General features: G+C 42.6%; 1 protein-coding gene and 1 long non-coding RNA gene across 2 annotated transcripts; both read right to left on the bottom strand.

The window, feature by feature from the left end:
- Positions 1-6,191: 6,191 nt before the first annotated feature.
- Positions 6,192-7,924, bottom strand: LOC121786562 (homeobox-leucine zipper protein ATHB-22-like). Its single transcript, XM_042185206.1, has 3 exons — positions 7,825-7,924; positions 7,423-7,739; positions 6,192-6,609 (listed from the first exon to the last, which is right to left on the bottom strand). Exons 1-3 carry the CDS (start codon positions 7,922-7,924, stop codon positions 6,367-6,369), a joined length of 660 nt encoding a protein of 219 aa, XP_042041140.1. The 3' UTR covers positions 6,192-6,366.
- A 249-nt stretch (positions 7,925-8,173) lies between these two features.
- Positions 8,174-10,146, bottom strand: LOC121786360. The gene is made up of 3 exons (XR_006047142.1): positions 9,826-10,146; positions 8,893-8,957; positions 8,174-8,420 (listed from the first exon to the last, which is right to left on the bottom strand). It is a non-coding gene; the product is annotated as an uncharacterized LOC121786360 (long non-coding RNA).
- Between the last annotated feature and the right edge of the window lie 4,241 nt (positions 10,147-14,387).

Raw genomic sequence — 14,387 nt, 5'->3', positions numbered from 1 at the left:
TTAGGGGGACATTAGTTTTTGGTCGCGTATTTTTTGGAGTAGCCAAATAGGGGGACATTATACATATATTATTAATATAAACTCAGAATTTGTATTTAAATATATAATACTACTAAATTTTTTTTTTTTTTTGGTACACTCGTACCCCTTTGTCCCTAATCCCTCCGCCACTGACTTAACCTGCGGTCAAATAAATACCCCTTTTATATACGTCGATCCTTGCTAAACATAGAGTAAGCAATACACCATATCCATTGATTGAACCTCACCTAATTTTATCAATAAATTGAGAATATATTTTTAGTCTTTCTTAGTTATTTACTATTACCATAAAGTATCATAATTTTTTCTAATTATTTTCCCTTATACGAGACATTCTTCGTATCCTCCCTCACATTAGTTTGACTATTTACATTCTATTTTTAATTTTTTTTAAATTTCAAATGCATTAAATATTTTCTCTTCCCACACTCCATATTATTACCTCTCTCTCATCTTCTCAAAATCACTCCCAAAAATCAAGAGAGGGAGAGAGAGATGTTGAGTTTGAAGAACTTATGGTTTGTGGCAGCATTGTTCATGGCTGCAGCAGTGCTGGTTTTTATGACCCCAAAACAGTCAAATTTCCACTATTTCAACCCTAATTCCAACACTTCTTTGAAGTCGGATCATTTGCTTTTCAACGATGGATTAGTAAGTCTTCATATTTTTTGCTATAATTTGCTTCTTCATTAATCTTCATATTTTTTGCTATTGAAGGCGGCCCATCCTGGTGTTCTACGCGGGCGGGGTCCACGGCCCGATCCGGCCGGTCCTCTGATACGTGAATATCTCCAAGAATATCCCCAAATCTCTCTTATTTAGTTTAGCATTGATTTAGCATATCCTTTCATATATTCGTAGTATCTTTATTTTCTTATTAATTAAGTTAGGGTTAGTCTTATAAATAGGAGTCTTTATATCCACTTTAATCAATGAAGAAAATACATATTATTTGCCCTAGTTTTTACGTTTCTTTCTTTTTCCGCAAACACAAAAGGAGCTGATCTCGGGGAGAGCCCGGGACGTCCATCTTTTCCATCTTTCATTCGAGCGTCGTCGACACCTCGTCGTCGATCGGTTCTTGTTGAGGGGATTACCCTTAACAATTGGTGCTTTCATTGAGAGACTCATGGCCGAAGTCAAGCTTTGTTCTTGGTCGGAGATATCGCAAGCATGCGAAGGCTTGCAATTGAATCCAACAGCAGCAACGTTGGAGCATATTCTCGCTAGGTTCACCCGACTCGAGACCCGATTGGTTGAGTATGAGCGCAGGGTAGCAGCAACGCTCCCTCCGTTGCAACCCGATCCTGATCCACCCGACCGACCCCGGCTGTACGCGGCCTCACAGCCTCAACCACCGATCCACCGGCAACCATCGCCTCCATACCAACCGGACAGCCCCACCAGCACCATGGACTGCTATCATCTACTATCTCACACGTATGATAAGCAATGTTGGAACCAGCCGCCGCAGCCCGTTCACCCACGACGTACAACCTGCTGGGACCTTCCTGACTGCGGCAATCTGTCTTATGGATATCAACAAACGCCAACTTATGCTCCAAAACCCTACCCATACGCGTACAATCCACCAAGGCAGCAGGGATACCCGGGTTATGATCAACCTCCACCACTGCTGCCTACCAGCTGGGACCCGCTGGGACCATCCTGTTGGTACCCGCCAACACCGGCCTTTGAGCAGCCGTCCTACACCTACATCGATTCATACGCGCCACTGCAAATTCCCTACACCAGAGACCACCGAGAGCAGCCTGACTCCCAGCCCCCGCGGCTGCCATATACAGCCTCAGAATCACTTGTGCAGCCTATAAATTGCTCCTCGGGATATTATCCGTGGCAGCTGGAGAATTCCCCATCACGTCATCTCCCCCTCCCTGACCTTCCGCTGCATTTACCATCACCGCCACTGCCGAGTCACTGTCGCTCAGCTGCGCTGCTGCCTACTCTTGCCCCACCGCCACCACCACTGCAGCACAACTTCCACACTCAGCCGCCACTGTCACACGACTACCACCAGCCTCCAAAACTTTCCTCCCAGCAGCCACTGCTAACAGCAGCCCTACCCCGCCAAAATTACTCGCAGGTGCCTCATCCAAAAACCTACCAGCCGCTGCCGCCGCCGTTGATTCTTGATTGTGATCGAGTTAAGGAAGGCTTTGCTGATTCTACCAAAAATATTCTCGATTCTTTAGCTGGTTTTGGTAGAGTTGAAACAGTTGAGAAGATGGAGAAATCCAGTCCGGATTCCGCATGCAAAGAGAAACCGGTGCAAGGTTACATAGAGGTTGAGTGCTCCCGACAATTGAATGCTTCTCGAATCAAGATTCTCCAATCACAGATTGATTTGGGTGATTCCATTGTGGACAACGCATCGCTGGAATTATTGGGTGATGTTGAAGGAATGAATCATCGACCAACATTGCTCGACGGTGATGCACGGTTGATCCCGCCGCGCAATGACACACTATATTTGAGTGTTCTTGGACGGGTTGACAACCTATCCATTTTAGCGCTGAATTTTGATAATCACATTGATCCTCCTTTGATGATTTTTTATAGGGATGAGGAAGGGAGACGCTTCCCTATTCGGTGTGCGTTTGATCCAGGAGGGAATAGCTCGCCAAAGCTTTTGTTCGTGATGCTCTTCATTGTGTCGTGGTTCCCACCTTGAGGACAAGGTGGATTTTAACCGCGGGGGAGTTGATACGAGATATCTCTATGAATATTCCCTCTACCCTATTATTTAGTTAATTAGTGATTTGCCATATCTTTCCATATATTTTTAGTATCTTTATTTCTTATTCCCTAAGTCAGAGTAGTCTTATAAATAGGAGATATTGTATTCTTCTATTCCATTCAAGAAATATCAATTTATCTTTTATCGTCACTTTATCTTTTATCGTCTTCTTTATTTTCTCGCAACCCTAGTTTGGAGCTGATCCCGGGAAAAGCCCGAGACGTCCACTTTTATCCCTCCGTCGTCGACCTCTCGTCGTCGTCGGAATCTTGTTAAGGGAACTTATCCCTTAACAATTGGTGCTTCCATTGTTGAACTCATGTCGGAGTCTCAGTCGTTCGGAGGTCGGCTGGAACAGATGTGTTCCCTGCCGGTTGTCACGGACCCGGTGCTGTCACCGACGGTGGAGTCATCCTCCCTGGATCCGATTAGGGTCATGTTCGAGCACGTGATGGTGGGCATGGCGAGATTGGAGACACGCATGGACTAGTACTATCGCCGCCCGCCCTCGCGTCACACGCTTCGGCCGGAGCCGGAGCCGCCGCACAGTCGTGAGCCTCCTCGCTCGCTGGAGGCCCCCTTGCCGTTCACTCCACCGTTCTCAGCCGCATCCGTCGTCACACCGCCTCTGCCGGCGACCACGACATGTTCTGGGCGATTTGAGGGCTTTCGCCCAAACCTTAATTCTGCGTCGGGCTAGCTTCGGCCTGGTTTCTCGCAGCAGCAGTCCTCGTGGGACCTTCCACCCACGTCGCGAGGTCAGCACTCATCGTGGGATCTGCCAGCCGCGTCGCGTTCGCACCATGCGCCGCCACAGCCCAGGCCCGATCCGAAGCTGCCCTTTTCTGATTGGGCGAGGGAGAGACCAGAACCGCCGTATCGAGATTGGCAGTGGGGGAGAGTCGACGGGCGTTATCAGCGCCCGCTGTTGACAGCAGCCACAACAGTCGCGGACAATATGCCGCCGCAAGTGATCGTCAAGCCAAACGACGAGTCCCTGGAAGTGATCGTCAAGCCAAACGACGAGTCCCTGGAAGTGATCGTCAAAACGGACAATATGCCGCCGCAAGTGCTCGTCGGGGCATATGATGAGAAGTTTGGTGATCTTATTGTTCCAGAGCATCGGGAATTGGCAATACAAGATGATATAAAGACTTTTGTTGAGGAGAATGTTGTCTGCTATGAGGATTTCGCTGTCCTAATTACTAGCCTGTTTGATAGAAATATTGGAGCAACACAGATCAACTCCAAGAGTTCAAGATCATATATTATGTTCACAGGCGTAATTGAATCATGGTGCCGGTCAAGTTTGCAAAGTTCGATCCGTTATCAACAGCGACGGCTCAAGTTTGATCCAGGAGGGAGTATCTCGCTCGAGCTTCTGTTCGTGACGCTCGTCGTTGTGTCGTGGTTCCCACCTTGAGGACAAGGTGGATTTCAACCGTGGGGGAGTTGATACGTGAATATCTCCAAGAATATCCCCAAATCTCTCTTATTTAGTTTAGCATTGATTTAGTATATCCTTTCATATATTCGTAGTATCTTTATTTTCTTATTAATTAAGTTAGGGTTAGTCTTATAAATAGGAGTCTTTATATCCACTTTAATCAATGAAGAAAATACATATTATTTGCCCTAGTTTTTACGTTTCTTTCTTTTTCAGCAAACACAAACGGAGCTGATCTCGGGGAGAGCCCGGGACGTCCATCTTTTCCATCTTTCATTCGAGCGTCGTCGACACCTCGTCGTTGATCGGTTCTTGTTGAGGGGATTACCCTTAACATCCTCCTGGAGCACTGGGAGAACGCCTCGGACCCGGACGTGCAGGTGCACCGGTACCTCCCGCGCAACATGTCGTACTACGGCATGATGCGCAGGAGCCGGTACTGCATCTGCCCGAGCGGGTACGAGGTGGCGAGCCCCCGGATGGTGGAGGGGCTCTACCTCGGGTGCGTGCCCGTTCTGATCAAGGAGGGATACGTGGTGCCCTTCAGCGACGTGCTCAATTGGGAGAAGTTCGCGGTGATCGTGCCGGTCAAGGAGATCCCCAACTTGAAGAAGATTCTCTCCGGGATTAAGCTGAGGGACTACCTCAAGCTGCAGCGCCGGGGGATCAAGATGCGCCGCCACTTCGAGGTCAGCACACCGCCGAGGAGGTACGACGTTTTCGGCATGATTCTGCATTCCATTTGGCTCAGGAGGCTCAACGTCCGCCTCCGTCACGATGGAGATGTCGACTGAAATTGGGCCCGGCCCGGCCCGAGATAGGAATTTCCTACATATTGATAATAGGATTTAAGGCGATTTTTAGTTGATTAGCATTGATGTAGCTAGGATAATTGCGTTTAAATGAATTTCTAGCTTTTGTTAATTTCTCGATATAGATGTTGACAATTTTAGTATTTTGATTGTATATTAATTTGCGGAAAACTAATGTTACGTTTTAGTTTTCGAGAAATTAAATAATTTGATGAGCTTATTTAAATGATCATAACTTAGAATCTCGTTTGTTTCAAATCATATAAAATCAATTATAACGAAACGACCGTTATGTAACGGAATCGTGTGATTTTAAAATACCATCTCTCGGATGGAGTAATTAAATTGATCCTAATAATATCTAACAAAACATACTCCTTAGAATTTAAATATTTAATATATAAATATAAGTAGTGTGCCAACCAAATAATAAATTAATTATACTACTATAAATTACGGATATTTATATCATATCAAAATGATATTCATATTTTATACTACAATTAATGGGCTGACAGAATCGTTTTAACTTTTTCTTCTTCAATTGTAATTCGTGCACTCTAACTGCTTGACAAAATGCTTCTAAAACTTTGCTTAATTAAATCAAAATCTTGGTTGGTTTTGGTCGAAATGGCTGGTTAATTTAGATTTAATGATTTAGGTGGTCTGTGCATCCTAATTAATTCGGTCCATATTTAGTTTTTTTTAATTCTTCAATTTAGGTATTTTGCTTTAGTTAAAATGAAGAAGAAATTTAAAGAAAAACAAAATATGAAACAAAAATAGAAAATTAAATCTATAAATTGATAACGTGGACCAAAATGATGTCGTTTTGGTCTAGTAGATATTTTATATCTCTACATAGGTAAACAAACATGCCACGTCAGTTTTGATTCACAAGAAAATATACTAATTGAATCAAGTTGAAAAAATTAAACACTTTCTAAAGTCTATAATACTTCCGATCACTTTTAAAGTTCACGGAAAATAATATATAGGTTCAATGTTACGTATATAATGATATTTTTGAAATTTAATCATATTAAAATTGACTAGGGGAACATCGGAGATGGAATTTCAAGTAACAAGACACACTAATAAGATTCAATTATGAAGTAACAGTGGAGCTTGAACATCACCCTAAAATTCAAGCACCTAAGGTAGACCTAGAGCTAGACTAATCTTAGCATAATTAGCATAACTCCATAAGTTTGACAAGAAAAAAGATGTACAAACATCAACTAATTAATTAAGTCATCTCCAAAAAAGAAACAACGACAACTACTAAGCTCCATAATTGAAGTAATTCAAGGACAAGAAGGCATTGAGGTAGCCCAATAGGGAGGTGTATTATTATTGTAGTCTCCCATGTTCAGTGGGTAGTTGCATTCTTCAATCTGCTGAAGGTTGGCCGTCGAAGCCGGCGCTGCTGCCACCATGTCGGAGCTCGGAATGGATGTGCTTTCCACAGTTTCGTCGCCGGAAATATCGGTTGATACTACTAGCTTTTTTGCTACTTGATCCTTGAGGATTGCCCTAAGTGCCATAACCTGAAATCATTTTGATCATTAATTAAGAATATTATTACATGTTTCATATTTGAATGTCCATCATTACATTTTCATTTCACTTTTATTATATTTGGTAAATAGGTCTGATCATGAAATTTGAGCAACTCGCTCAACTCGTATTCAATTACAAAACTATACTATAATACTATATATGTCCACGAAAAATAGTCCTCATAGTTGATTACACGAGTTTTTAATAGTATGAAAAAAAACCAATGAAAATATGGACCAGGTAGACTATGTGAAGAAAAAAAAGAAAAAAAAAGTGGTGTGAAAGTATCCATAGTTTGATAGTGGATTAAATTTGGACGAACAAAGGAAAAAATAAGGCTATTTTTCGTAAACAGAAGGAGCATATCAAATTGATATTGATATTCAACTAACATTTTCAACTCATATTTCTCAAAACATGTGACGCTAAAAAAGTATGACGTATAAATGCGAACATGGAGAATATTCATGTTACATAAAACGGGTTGGTAGTATCTTCTCAAGTTACTTGTCTAACAACTTACAAAATGTCACTAACTATCGATGTATATGAATTATAATTATTTGTATAGGAAGGATCCAGAATATTACTAGCTAGTTTTCAATAAAATGTATCAATATGGCTGCTGTGATAAATAGATGAGGTGAAAAAGCAATAATAGAATAAGACAGCAGAAGAAGCAGTTGCATCAATTAATATTGTACAAATATATAAATCCATGCTAGTAACAAATTAAATAATAAGGGAAGAATAATTGAATAGAGAAATTAATTATGAGTTTGGAAATTAAGTGCACGTACCTCCTGTTGCAACTCTTCTCTATCCCTAGAAACAGCATCGTACTCGTGCTTAAGCGCGTCGTACAAGTGCTCGAGGCGCTTGCCCTTCCACCGAGCCCTCCGGTTCTGGAACCAGATGGCGATCTGGCGCGGCTGCAGCCCCAGCTCCTTCGCCAGCTTCATTTTCCGGTCCGGTTCCAGCTTTATCTCCTCATGGAAGCTGTTTTCGAGCATTTCCAGCTGCTCGTTGTTTAAACGCCTCTTCTTCGGATCCACCTCCGGATTGTTTGTGTTCATCATCATCATTGGCATCATTGTCTGCTGCTTCATTTCTTGAGCTACCAAAGAAAAATAAAAAATGGCACAAGGCCTAATATAAAATATAAATTTGAAAATTAAAAAAAAAGTGATTTATAGTACTACCTTGGAAGTGATCGAAATTGGAGTTGTAGAGAGAGAAGAGATTGGAGGTGTCTAGAGGTCGAGAAACATATGGCATTCTAACATTACCATTCCAATCCATGTTATGTTATATTCTTCTTTCTTTCAATACAAAAAATAATCTCAAGACCTTGGCTCAAAAATAGGGTTTTTAGCTCACTTTGTGGGAGAAGGTTGTGGCCTTTTTTGTCACGACCGCCCCTTAGGGTTAATAAAAGCGGGCGATCGCGACTTAAAGGGGTTTAGATGAACGGCATAGAAGACTAGGGTTTTCAATAAAAGTTTGACTAAAAACTAAGTCTAATAAATAATGCGACCAAGAGTATTAGGGTTTAATGAATAAAGACTAGGGTTTAGCATTTATTCAAAAAGTGTAACGAGTTTCAAACATCCCATCATAAAATAGTTTCAGAATTTAAATGAAAAGTATTCTAAGAAAAATATCACAGCGGAAGCATCCAAGAGAAGAGTGACGTCATGTGTGAAGACACAACGACACTCGGAATTTCAAAACCAAAACAACCACAGTTCATTATTAGTTCCTGCTCAACACCGCCAACCGCCCGTCGCCGCTCAACCTACATATAGGGAAAACATATGCAGGGCTGAGTACTATGAAATAATACTCAGTGGCTCATGCCGAAAACATTGTAAATACAGTTTATGATATCATGCCGTACGTAAGTAACCGTCGGGGTTTTTCTTTAGAAAGGCCCGAGGCACTCAAAATCATTTTTCCATTTCAAACATCGACTGATCAGTCATTTTTCCCATAGACGTTAACCATATCTGCCAATACATGACAAGGAATGCGGCCGCAAACCAGGTCACTAGACCGGCCAGCCCGTACGCTAGCACACAGTCTACCATAGGTGTACACTAATCCAAGTAGGGTTTGCTGCCCTACGGGGACCCGAATTCGATTTATAAATAGTGGCAAAAACCACATCAGATAGGCACGTAAAAACCAAAACAAGGCATGAAGTCACATTTATTCTCATTGATAAAACATTAGGACATGGTCCTTATTTAAAAAGGAAGAGAGCCCACCTCGATCCTTTAGTTTTCAAGTTTCGCTTTTCCTTTGGTATCACGCGTCTCGCACAAAATTTCACCTTTGGATAATGTGTCCCCGATTAGTCACTAATATGGACTAAAATCATGCATGTCCTAGATCACTCCCCTTTCCCAATCAACAATAGGAATCACATCATATCACCCATCTTTGCATATCACATCACCTCATCACATATGTAAACTCATGTATGTCATTCAAGCATACAAATATAGTTGTTTAACCAAAGTAGAGATCTGGCAGCTCTGCGCAACTTTTTTGTAAAAATTATTTAAAAATCATCCGACCTCCGATGGGGCTAAAACTTTATGACAAGGCAGTAGACTCATCAAATAGCATTCTGTTTAAATTTCATGTCAAAATACCACTTTTAAGTCGGGAAAACCAAAGGCGTAACCTACTGGTCGAGAAAACACGTTTTTGGCAGAATCGCGCAGTCAACTTTAAAAATTCACCATAAATTCATCGTTTAGCCAAATGGGTCGAAATTTACACACAAAATAGAAGACATCACGAAGTTTACACAGGAAGAAGAATCGGTCAAATCGGAGTTCGTTTGGTTGGTCAAAAATACATCAGAACACACTGTTCGGAAATCACAGATTTTCATACTGATAGCAATTCGAATTAGGGTTTATCCCTACTCATTCAAAATCAATCTTTTCATGGTTTTGATATACAATCATGCTCAAAAGAGTCCTTAAACACATATTTTCACGAAATCGCACATCAATCACCGAGGATTCAATAAATCAACAAGCAATTGCAATCAAAACGCACTCACACATATGATTTCACATTCCCACCGATTAAACCCTTAGATCTTCATTCCCTACACTCTCTACATGCATGAGGGAGTCAAAGAAAGTCTAGATGGAGAGGATTGAAGAATATGGGTTTGAATTTACCTTTTCTTGGACGAAATAATCGGTAGGAAGCAATTAAAACCTTGGTTCTTCAACAATCTCTTGGAAAATTGATAGGATCTTGACTGAAATGGATAACAAGTGGGAGAAGAGATGAAAAAGGGGGTGGGGCGTGTGGTTTGAAGAAGTGGGCGTGTGATTTGTGTGTTAGGTTTAGGGGTTGATCCTTTGTTTATAGGATTAAGAAATATCCCACAATTAATTGAAGATTTGGGAGAATAATTGAAATAAATGATTGAGATATTTGGGAAGATTTTGGGGGAGGAAATGGCGTGTCATTGATGGAGAAATAAGGAGGATATTTTGTAAATCATGGCTATTTAATTAGCCATTGATTTAATTTAGTATTTTCACGGAGCAGAATAAAATAATACGGAGCAAGAAAATCAATAAAAACCCTCCCAAATAATATGAAAATAGGCGTGTTATTCAATTCCTCCCACAAGGAATAATTTCCAAATATTGATAAATAAAGTAGGGAAAGATTTGCTAGGATATTCCAATTAAAACATGGAAGGAAATAATTGAGGGATCAAAATAATTAGTGAATAATTTCTTCTTCCACAAGCTAGGAGATTTCGAAATCTCCCTAATCAAAACAATAGGGGCCGATTTTATCAAGAAATAAATAAGATAATTAGGCTTTAGGATTTAATTTGGATAATTATCCCAAAACAAATAATTAAATCCAAGAAAAATAAATTCCTCTCCAAATAATAATAGTGGTCGAAAATTCCCTTCATAAAAGGGCAAGGTAATTATTTATGATCCTAATTAAATCTCACTCCCCGAAATAATATAATTCACCATGATATATTTCATTCCACATTAATTAATTTAAGCCACTTCATAAAATCAACGAATTTGACTCGATCAAATCAAAATTAGGTCACCATTTCAATCACATAATAAATCCGTCATTTAATTCGGCAATCAAAGCAATAAGTACAACATCTTAGGGTTCGAAAAATTAGGGTTCGAAAAGTGGGGCGTTACATCCTACCACTCTTAAAAGAAATTTCGTCCCGAAATTTGGTACTCTCATGGGAAGAGTTCTGGGTATAACTCCATCATCTTGTCCTCAAGCTCCCATGTGGCTTCTTCGTGCCCGTGGTTTCTCCACTGCACTTTCACGTAGGCAACTTGCTTATTTCTCACGTTCTGGACTTTTCGGTCTAAAATCGTTTGGGGGTCTCTCCTCATAGCTCAGGTCCGAATTCAACGCGACCTCCTCGTAGTGAATCATGTGCTTTGGGTCGAACACGTATTTACGTAACTGTGACACATGAAAGACATTGTGCACGTTCCCAAGGTTCGGAGGTAGCGCCAAGCGATATGCAACAGGACCCACTCCTTCAAGGATTTCATACGGTCCAATAAATCGCGGTTTCAATTTTCCCTTGACGCCGAAACGTGTTATCCCTTTCGACGGGGATACTTTGAGGAAGACTTTGTCGCCAGCTTGAAATTGCAAGTCGGTTCGCCGTGCATCCGCGTATGACTTCTGTCTGTCTTGAGCTTCTTTTATCCTTTCACGAATTTGTCGAACGATTGCAACCATTTCTTCGACTGCGTCGGGCCCGAGTACCCTTCTCTCGCCAACTTCGTCCCAGTAGAGCGGGGATCTACACTTTCTCCCGTACAAGGCTTCGTACGGCGCCATGTTTATCGTTGCCTGAAAGCTGTTGTTGTAGGCGAATTCGATCAAGGGGAGTGCGGACTCCCAACTTCCTCCTCGGTCTAACACTACGGCTCTCAAAATATCCTCGAGGGTTTGGATCGTCCTCTCGGATTGTCCGTCCGTCTGCGGGTGAAACGCCGTGCTAAAATTCAAACGAGTCCCTAGCTCCCGTTGTAGGCTGATCCAAAATCTTGAAGTGAACTTCGGGTCACGATCAGACGTGATGGTCGCTGGGACTCCATGCAGTCGCACTATTTCCCTTATATAAATTTGAGCTAGCTTATTTGATCCATAGGTTATGGGAATCGGTATGAAGTGCGCACTCTTGGTGAGTCGGTCTATAACTACCCAGATGGCAGTATTCCCTCTTTGCGTCTTTGGCAATGCTGTCACAAAATCCATGGCGATATGCTCCCATTTCCACTCGGGAATTTCTAGTGGTTGCAACTTTCCGTACGGTCGTTGATGTAGAGCCTTCACCTGTTGGCAGGCTAAGCAGCGCTCCACAAATGCCGCTATATCCCTCTTCATACCATTCCACCAAAAGGTCTTCTTCAAGTCTTGATACATCTTCGTACTCCCTGGGTGGGCGGTGTAAGGAGTCTCATGTGCTTCACTCATGATTTCGTTTTTGAGTCCTTCGTCACTCGGTATGCAGAGTCTCCCTTCGAATGTGAGAGCATTGTCGGATTCCTCACGGAAATTCCCAGATTCGCCAGTTCTTACTTCGACTCGAATTTCTTCCAATTTCGCGTCCATGCGCTGGGCTTCAACAATTCTTGTTCTTAGATCAGGTGTAACCATCAAGGTGGCAATTCGACCCTTCACTGTTTCGGGTGCCCTTACCACTTCCAAACGCATCTTGCTAAATTCGCGTATCAAGCTTTCTTCTTTGGTGAGAAAAGCAGCCAGTTGGGAATGACTCTTCCGGCTCAAGGCATCTGCCACTACATTTGCCTTGCCGGGGTGGTAGTTGATGCCACAATCATAGTCCTTTACCAATTCGAGCCATCTTCGTTGTCGCATGTTCAAATCCTTTTGCTCGAAGAAATATTTCAGGCTCTTGTGGTCCGTAAAGATCTCACACCGAACTCCGTAGAGATGATGTCTCCAAATCTTTAAGGCATGTACCACCGCTGCCAGTTCCAAATCGTGGGTTGGATAGTTCAACTCGTGTGGCCTCAATTGCCGGGATGCGTAAGCAATCACCTTGTTGTTTTGCATCAACACACATCCAAGTCCCACCTTCGAAGCGTCCGTGTATACCACGTAGCTCATTCCAGGCTCTGGCACGGCTAAGATTGGTGCGGTGGTCAGTTTATCCTTCAAAAGTTGAAAACTTGCCTCACACTCCGGGGTCCAATTGACTTTTACCCCCTTCTTGAGTTGTTGGGTCATTGGTCTCGCTATCTTGGAAAATCCCTCTATAAATCTTCGGTAGTATCCTGCCAAACCCAGGAAGCTTCGAATCTCGTTTGGTGTCGAAGGTGCCTTCCATTGTTGTACCGCCTCAACCTTGGCGGGATCCACTCGGATTCCTTCTGCCGACACAATGTGACCTAGAAAGTTGACTTCTTTCAGCCAAAACTCACACTTGCTGAATTTGGCGTATAGCTTCTCGGTCCTCAACGTCTCCAAGGTAATTCGCAGATGCTCCTCGTGCTCTTTCTCATCCTTCGAGTAAACAAGTACGTCATCTATGAAGACCAAGACGAATTTATCCAAGTATGGGTGGAATACTCGGTTCATCAAATCCATGAATACTGCGGGTGCATTTGTCAATCCGAACGGCATTACAACAAACTCATAGTGACCATATCTTGTGCGAAAAGCGGTCTTTGGTATGTCCTCCCTTCGGACTCTCAATTGATGGTATCCGGACCTTAGGTCCATCTTTGAGAACACACCGGCTCCTCGGAGTTGATCGAATAGGTCATCTATTCTCGGCAGTGGGTACTTGTTTTTGAGGGTCATTTTGTTCAACTCCCTATAGTCGATACACATCCTCATCGACCCATCCTTCTTCTTGACAAAGAGCACCGGAGTGCCCCACGGTGAGACACTGGGTCTAATGAAACCCAGGTCCATAAGCTCTTGAAGTTGTATCTTGAGTTCCTCTAACTCTTTAGGCGCCATTCGGTATGGTGCCTTGGACACGGGTGCCGACCCTGGCTCTAGGTCGATTGTGAACTCCAATTGTCGATCTGCCGGTGGTCCAGGCAAAGCTTCGGGGAAGACGTCTGGAAACTCTCGTACAACGGCAACATCTTCCACTTTCCTTTCTCCTTTCTCCTCTCCTTGTAGATAGACAAGATAAGCAGGACGCCCTTTTCTCACCATCGCACTAGCTTGAAGAGCGGAGATGATAGACGTTCGCCGGTTCATCGAGATTCCATAGTATATGGTGGGTTCCTTCCCCGGGGCTTGCAGAGATATTTGTCTCTCCTTGCAACGAATAGTAGCAAAATTCGTAGCTAACCAATCCATTCCCAAAATTATGTCAATATCCCCCATTGCCATGACTTGTAGGTTGTGAGCGATTAACTTAAGTCCTCCCATAACAATTTCTACGTTCGAGCATGTTCGAGAAACCTCTATTACCCCTCCCACTGGTGAGGACACCATCATCTTATGTTCAGATTTGTAAGCAGGTAAACTTAAGGTGTCCACACACAATTCAGATATGAATGAATGTGATGCGCCCGTATCAAACAATACAACAATGGGTGTGTCGAGGATTTTGCCCATACCTGTCAGGTTTCCCTTCTCGTGACTCCCATGTTCAGTCTTGGGTTGTTTCTGACTCAAGGCATATGCTCTAGCCTGAGAAGGGAGTCTTGGGCGGTAAGGTTGCTGTTGTCGC

The sequence above is a fragment of the Salvia splendens genome, chromosome 22 (genome assembly GCF_004379255.2).
Source record: "Salvia splendens isolate huo1 chromosome 22, SspV2, whole genome shotgun sequence".
Classification (NCBI taxonomy): domain Eukaryota; kingdom Viridiplantae; phylum Streptophyta; class Magnoliopsida; order Lamiales; family Lamiaceae; genus Salvia; species Salvia splendens.
This window is presented reverse-complemented; position numbering and strand designations above follow the sequence as displayed.